The 8373-nt window shown below is 34.1% G+C and overlaps 1 protein-coding gene across 2 annotated transcripts in view; it reads left to right on the top strand.

The window, feature by feature from the left end:
- Positions 1-1919, top strand: part of LOC128678255 (NGFI-A-binding protein homolog) — a 32655-nt gene extending 30736 nt beyond the window's left edge. For both annotated transcript variants that reach the window (XM_053759683.1, XM_053759682.1), the window contains exon 8: positions 312-1919. Coding sequence is in view for 1 of the 2 variants with exons in the window: in XM_053759682.1 (XP_053615657.1) it covers positions 312-422 (111 nt within the window). In the remaining variant the exon portion in view is untranslated. The remainder of the gene's footprint in view (positions 1-311) is intronic.
- The last annotated feature ends 6454 nt before the right edge of the window (positions 1920-8373 follow it).

The following is an 8373-nucleotide window of genomic DNA, read 5'->3' on the forward strand; positions in this document are numbered from 1 at the left end:
TCCAAGAAAAATAATTTTTCGCAAAATAATAATTAAGTTGTTAAAAAAATAATTTTTCGCAAGTAAATAAGTAAATCTGGAGAGAAAAAAAAATTTTAGTGGAGCAACCACGATTCACTCGAATAATTTTTAAAATAAGAAGTAATATAAACTTCTGCAAAAAGCAACCACGATTCACTCAAATAATTTTTAAAATAAAGAGTAACATAAACTTCTGCAAATAGCGACCACGGAGTCACTCAAATAATTTTCGTTTTCTCCCCAGATTTATTTACTTGCGAAAAGTTATTTTTTTGTGACCACATTTCCAGGATGCTGAAGAATCTCGCCCTCAAGTTGTGGCCGCGCGGGGAGACAGCATCATAGCAGTAGCCAACCCAGCGTTGCAGCCCCCGCACCCCGCCAGAAACCATTCCAACTGATCCTTACTATCATCATCATCAATTAATTTAAGAACTTTGTTTCTTGTCGGTGGAGAACTTTCCATCTAATTCTGTCCTCAGCCATTGATTTCACCTCCCTATACGACACGAGCTCTGCCTTCTCTTTTATTTCATCTAGGAATACCCTTAGGTTGATCCTTACTATATAAATATATGTATATTGACAAAAAACACGGATTAGTCAGCCCCAAAGTAAATTCGAGACTTGTGTTACTAGATACTTACTCAACAATACATTTTATAACACAGGTCAATTTGAATAGTATCATCTTGACCAGACGGGGATCGAACTCGGGACCTCCAGTGAAGCAGTCCGCCATGATGACCATTAGGAAAGGTCGTTAGATATTGATTAAAAAAAACTATTCCAGTTGATTCTTGTAAAGACTTAACAGGAACTCAAGTTTTAATTTTTTTTATTAGACCTATGAAAAATACCATTTGTCAGTGGTGACCGACCAAGCATCGTACAATTTAGATGGGCAAGCCTGCTATACAAACACTACTCGGGAAAAAATCTAATTGATACAAAAGACATTTTGAAATTCCCTATTCCGCGTCCTTCCCGTCCGTCACAAAGCGGCACGATCAAATGTATGAACGTATTGCTGTGTCCTGTGTCCATACTTACTAATATTACAAATGCGAAAGTCTGTCTGTCTGTTCGGCTTTTACGGCTAAACCGCTGGGCGGATTTTGTTGAAGTTTGGTATACATGTTGTTATAGACTTGTGTTCAAACATAAGCTATTTTTTCTTCAAAAATCGACCTCAAAAGGGCTATAATGGGTTGTGAAAGTTTGTATGAAATACATATCTGTTCCGCTTTCGCAGATAAATTTACGCGAGCGAAGCCGCGGATAATGTCTAGTAGACTATATAGGACACCCATAATATACACCCACACGTTTGATATTTTCATCATATATTGTCGTGTCGTTGTCGTGTTGCAATAATCGCATCCAATTCGTTATAGAATATTATTCTGCAAATATTTTCCTATAAATTCATTATGTTTTTAGTTAAGAAACTGAGATTGGTACAAATATATCCCACCGTTATTATTTTTAATTATATAGTTTTTACCATTTTCTTTCATAATATCAGAAAAATATTAACAGACAATGATTTATTACAGGTGAATTCAAAATTCCGAAAATAATTAAATTCAAAATTCCTCTTTCATCCAATCAGTACTTAGCCTAAATTGGGATTACGATGTGGAATAGTTTTATTTATTATTTCAGAAATTTTGTTCTTCTTTCTTTTTTTTTTTGAGCATTTTTCCATAGCAGTCTTTCCCCTAATATTAAAATCACAATATTAAAGTCACTTGTACATTCCGAATACTAAATAGTAATTGTATAATTTTAGACCTGTAAATAATTGTACACATTAGTTTTAGACAACGATCATTGCGAGCCATATTGTACTAAGTTATACACGATATATAAATACATAATATGTTTATATTATACGGATATTTGTTTTATTTCTACGTGTATCAGTAAATTAAAAAAAATTAACACGTTAGGTACACATATTCTTGGTCAGTTTGGTTAATTCCTAGACTATGTCTGTTTCATATATTTTACGTGCATACACACACATACCTTACTGTTTTGTGTACTTATGAATAAAAAAATAAATAAATCGATATTAATAAAGTAACTTACATGTAAGTATCTAGTTTGCATGTTTTCTTTCTTGATAGCATTTCTATAAATGTATGAGTTGTTCTCAGAGCGTTTCGACCGCTGCGGCCGCGCTGAAATTACAATATTTCAATTTTTAACAAAGACAAGATTAGTTTTACTACTTTACTTTATAATAATCTGTACTGTGGTAAAGTCAATTTTATGAATGACAAGTTGTTGCCCGGGGCTTCGCTCCCTTGGGAATATTGAGATAAAATATAGACTATAGCAAGCTTGGATAATGGACCTTTCTAATGGTGAAAGATTTTTTGAAATCGGTTCGGTAGTTTCGGAGATTACCCGCCTCAAATATACAAACTCACAAACGCCTCTACCTCGCCTTACCTCTTTATAATAATAGTATACTTATATTGATTTTGAAAATGATTCCTTCCTCAAGAAAATCGGACCTAGAACTTGGTAACCCAGAAGAGAAACCAGATTGTGTTTACCATATTTCTCATCATTCATAAATTAAAAAGAGCATAAACTGTAGTTTAAATCTAGGATTGTCTCTGACCATAAGTATGAACTAAATGTCCACCTGGCCTTGACATGGGCAATATGAGTATAGTCCAGCTCTCGAAGGAATGTCAACAGTTGTCAAGGTCCTGTCCACTTTATCCTCAATGTGAGTAATTTGATGAAAATTCTGATTTTAGAATAAATAGTACGTTGACTCATTCGGATAAGTAAGTAGTTTCAAGGTAATCAATTTCATTCTTAGCTTTAAAAGACGCTTAAGTTATTTACCTAAAATGCATTAAGTTTTCAACAACGATCGAATTCAATGGATCGGACAACGTGTGTGCAGAATTAAAAATATTAGTGGTGTTTGTTATCCTTATATTTTTTATATTATAAAACAAAGTCCTCTGTCGGTTTGTCTGTCTCTCAAAAACTATTGCACGGATCTTCACGAAGTTTTCACCGGATTTATTGTGATTCCTGAGAAAGGTAACTTAGTAAACTATACACCTAAACGTATAGTTTACTCAATGTTACCCAGGGCTCGCTCCCATGGGAATTTTGAGATAAAATATGCTGTATTTTATAACAATCTTGGATAATGTACCTCTCTAATGGTGAAAGAATATTTCAAATCGGTTCGGTAATTTCGGGGAATTTTGAGATAAAATAGGCTGTATTTTATAACAATCTTGGATAATGTACCTCTCTAATGGTGAAAGAATATTTCAAATCGGTTCGGTAGTTTCGGGGAATTTTGAGATAAAATAGGCCGTATTTTATAACAATCTTGGATAATGTACCTCTCTAATGGTAAAAGAATATTTCAAATCAGTTCGGTAGTTTCGGAGATTACACAAACGCCTCTTTATAATAATAGTATAGATATCACCTAAATCATCAAATATTACAGCTGATTTTCATTGAAATTAAAATGGTAAGAATGAGAACTAACCATCCAACTTCACCAATTTTGTCATGTGATAGTAATATAGTTATATGCCAGCTACACGCTCTATCGCCGTACACGGACAAGTGCCGACGCGTATGCACGAACATCGCAGTTTGCATGAGAGCTTATTTTTTACCGCAATTAAAAGCTAGCAATGTAACCCAAAACCGCCAAAGTATGGCGAACTGTATCGCTATAATATACCTACCTACCTATAAGTAGCTGAAAAAATATTAGTTATAAATTGTTTTTCTTAGAATTTTAACTTCTCAACATCCTCAACTGACCAAGCCCTCTAGGTGTCATTAAGGTCAGTACATTGTCATCCATAATTGTATATTCCGTGTAGGGCTTAATCAAACCTTATTAAGGTGAAGGGACTAAGGAAAACCCATTGATTTCTCAACACAGATTCACTATAATACCTTTAATTCAGATATTATACATAATTAAATAAATGGGTTTTTGTTATGATTCATCATACATATCTAGTACTGGAAGTGTTATACAATCTGTGCTATATTTAACATAGTTTCGTTTATAATGGTTCTAATATGTATAAAAAACATTGAAGCTTATACAACATGGAAAAGATATATAAAAAAAAAATCTTACATTTTCCCGCCCCGTCAGAGGGGGAATATAAAAATTGACGTGAAAAAGTGTCTGTGAAGGTCTAATTTCTGAATAAATGATTTGAATTTGGGGCAAAACCAAGAAATCCTGGCTTGATGTCGTCAAGGATGATATGCGTGACAATGATTTGCTTATACCGAAATGCCGACGACCGTGTGAATTGGTAAGTAGAAAAAGTAGGAAAGCTGACCCTGGACTCCAGCACTCATTGGCTGAGAAAGAAACGGAGAAAACGCTCAGGTGAGATAGATGGAAATATACATCGAATATTATACCTTCATATTTCTAGAAGGGAGCCATTTCAATATTTTTTTAATAAGTAAATTTACTGTTGGACCTTAGACTTTTCGCTACAGTCTTAACTTTGTTAAATTTTTATTTTGGAAGTTATTTATTTCCATTTATTATTATTTATTCAGCGTAACAACCGTGATCGAGCGATGTTCATTGATAATGTTTTAAAATAGGCAATAGGTATATTATTACCATATAATGATACCAAAACTGTCGACGCGAGTCTCATTTACTATTACCTATTACAAAACGTCCCATTTCCCACAATTACAAATTATAGATCGCATCGATAACCCAAATTTTTGGGTAATTTGAATTACAACATTCGTTTCAGTATTGGTTTGATTTCGCGCGCGGCTGGTGGGTACCAGATCTCCCTGTGTCATCCGAATTTTCCAGTATCATCCTCAGCCACAAGCTGTCAGAGACCAGAGACGATTTTCAATTTATGTTCTCGCCTGTGCACGTTTTTATTTGTCAGCAAATCATTCTTGAAGTCATCAAGCCAGCACATCTGGGGTTTTCCCTTCTGCCAGGACTTCTTTGCCCCGTAGATAGATCATTTGTGCCTCATATGTAATGAACGAGTCTAATCTAAATACAATACATATCAACATTCATAATTTAAGTTATAACTGAAATTACCATAACTAAAAAAAGAGAACAAAAACATAACAAATTCTAATAAGTCTTACTTCTAGAATGACTGTGCCTGTGACTAGACCTAGTAGGCTCTGCACCATCGTCCAAGGGTTCCCTATTCTCCTCATCATAGCCCAGAACAACTACAGATGCCTTGAAACACCATTGGTCTACAAACCACCGGTTCCGACGGCCTCACCTGAGTACATTGAAGCGTTGAATACGTTATATCAAAGTTTATATCATTCTCATGATCATGGCTATGGAGGAGGCTATGGTGAAACTTATGGGTATGGACAATGTGACCATAGCCAAGGATCATATGGACATGGCTACGGACAAGGATCTTATGGAGGTTACCATAAACCCGGAGTATCATACAAACCTTATGAATATCCTCAAGGATATCCTGGTGTTTTGTATAAGAAGGTGTACAATATGAGCACCGGGACGAAGGAGTATGCCCCGGGTCAGGTTTACAATGTGAAGAATAAATACAAAATCGTGGTGAGGAAAACCAAAGGGCGAAAGAAGTCGCAGAAGATCATAATGCAAGGTGAGTAAAGTGGCAAATTAAATGAATTTATTGAATACTAGATGTCGCCCGGGGCTTCGCTCCCGTGGGAATTTTGGGATGAAATATAGCGTATAGCGATCATGGATAATGTACCTTTTTAATGGTGAAAGAATTTTTGAGATCGGTTCGGCAGTTTCGGAGATTGCCCGCCTCAAACATTCAAAGTCACAAACGCTTACCTCTTTATAAAAGGAGTATAGATTTCATTAAAAATTGTAATTCAACTTTATTTTATCCTATACATTACATCAAAATGGTTGGAATTAGTCCCGTTATTTTATATGTAATAATGTAACTTAAAAAGTATAATTATTACACAACAAGCTGCAATAGTTTTCACACATAATGATCTATGAAACTAGTATTGCCGACGACCGTGTGAAGTGGAGGAGAAAACTTAGGAAAGCGGACCCTGGTCTCCGACGCTCAACAGGAAGGAACCGGGCAAACGCTCAGATGAGAGAGAGAGCGAGCTGCAATAGTTTCAACTCCGCTCAATTATAAAGCTACACCTAATTGAGATGTTTTTCACTGAGCCCAAGGTCCCGTGTGATTCATGTCACAGTCACCCACGTTCGTTCAATGTTTTAGAAAGTCAAGCAAACATTATTTTCCGCATTGTAGTCGTAATGATCACAATATTAATTCATAATTAGGTCACAAAAATTTCATTTTTTATCAATTTTACAAACAAATTCATGGACTTATAATCAATATAATTAAATGATCTATTAACTAAATATTAACTGTAACTATTAAATAATATACAGGATTGACTAATACCTAAGTAGGTAAAAATATGGAGCTTATAATGACACAGTGATATGCTGTGATGACACGATTTTTTGAGTCTAAATGCATTCCTAAAAGAAAAAATACTTAAATTACGTCATTAACAAAACTGTTCAATTAAAATTGATATGTATATTTCAACTTATTTTAATCTGGACAAAATGAGAAAAGTAATTTCAATATTTTTTATAATTGGTGAATATAATAATTTTACAATCAGTGCGTGCACACAAATTTGAAAATTCAGCTTGCAATTAAAGTACTCGTAAGCCACTCGTGTGTAATCAATCATATGACTATGAACCGCGCCGAAACATGGTATCCTTGATAATTACATCAAACGTTGTTAGAAATTGCAATTCAATTGCATGTTTCATGCCGGCTCCACACTCGTCCAACAGCTTGCCAAACTTTGACAGATTCAGTATACATTGCTGGTTTTTCATCGAGGTAAATAAAAGCACTCTTGTTAACTACGCAATTTTCACGCAGTCGCGTAGGCATGTGTCTGAGTTCGGCGACAGCGTGGAGCTCCCACCAAATGCATTTACACAATAAGTGTAAGACTTATGTATTATATATGTCTTACAATTATGGTATATGAACTTAGCATGTACATAGATAGCCGCAAAAATATGAAAATAACAATTGAGTGTCAAAAATAATTATGATAAATTGTTAAATTTGATTGCTAAGTTGATAGAAAAATATTAAAAAATATACGTATTTTTCATTCTTCCCCTGTCTCTTTCTCTTACTGTCACGTGTTCCCATAGTTGTATCAGGTCTGTACCTGGTTGCTTACTATTACTGGTTTGAATTACTATACCTGGTTTGAATGAATGAACTTTTTATTGTACAATACAAGTAAATACACAAGTTCAGTTGACGATCTCATCACTAAGAGCTATTTCTTCTATACAACCGATGGTTATGAGATAAAAATACCAGCATATTAGTTTATTGCCGTCGTGAATGACTACAAAATCTGATGTTACATGGTGATGTTAATGAGAATTACACGTCGATAGAAATCGTTGAGTAATGGCTTACTAATATGTCTACGTTACGAGGTTCAAGGACTTATGCCAATGTCAAGATCCACACAAATATTGCTTCGTATCAGTTTTTAAAATTTTCGGAGTACCTAATTTATATTCAAATCAAATCATTTATTCAGAAATTAGGCCTTCACAGGCACTTTTTCACGTCATGTTCTAAATTAAATTATGTTTACCAAAGCTACAAACTACTAGCATTTCGGAACGACCACTGCTGAGAAGAAATGCCGAAAGAAACTCATTCAGTGTTGATCCCTATTATGCCAGAAGGGCTTACCATTTTTTATATATAAATTTATGTATAATTTTTTATCAGTAATATAACATGTAAGTACACAATAAAGTACATGGTCAAAAGGTATACTGAAACATATTATGATTGTGATCAAGTGCTGATGAAAGGAAAATATATATACTTATATATATATATATACATATATATGTATAATTAACCAAACAAAAAAAACTTTTAATAAAAGATCGAGCTGACCAGTTCATTGTTGATTGATGAAATTATTAAACTAGATTTAAATAATGCTATCAAAAAATTCTGAATTCGAGCGGGAATATTCGAATCCTAAATCTTTTCATCTTAAATTTAAATCTACCCTACCCAGCATTTTTAAATATTAAAATATACGAATATTAAAAGGTTCCGTAGAACGCACTTTGCGCATCGATGGATTAAATAAGTTATTCTACTTTTTTTTTCTTTCTTTTTGTTGATCTATAACACTGGCTGTATGGGCTTAGATCCCTTTGCCTTTCCATATGGATAAACCATAAAAAAATCTATAACACTGGCCTGAAAC

Source organism: Plodia interpunctella, chromosome 19 (genome assembly GCF_027563975.2).
Source record: "Plodia interpunctella isolate USDA-ARS_2022_Savannah chromosome 19, ilPloInte3.2, whole genome shotgun sequence".
Taxonomy (NCBI): domain Eukaryota; kingdom Metazoa; phylum Arthropoda; class Insecta; order Lepidoptera; family Pyralidae; genus Plodia; species Plodia interpunctella.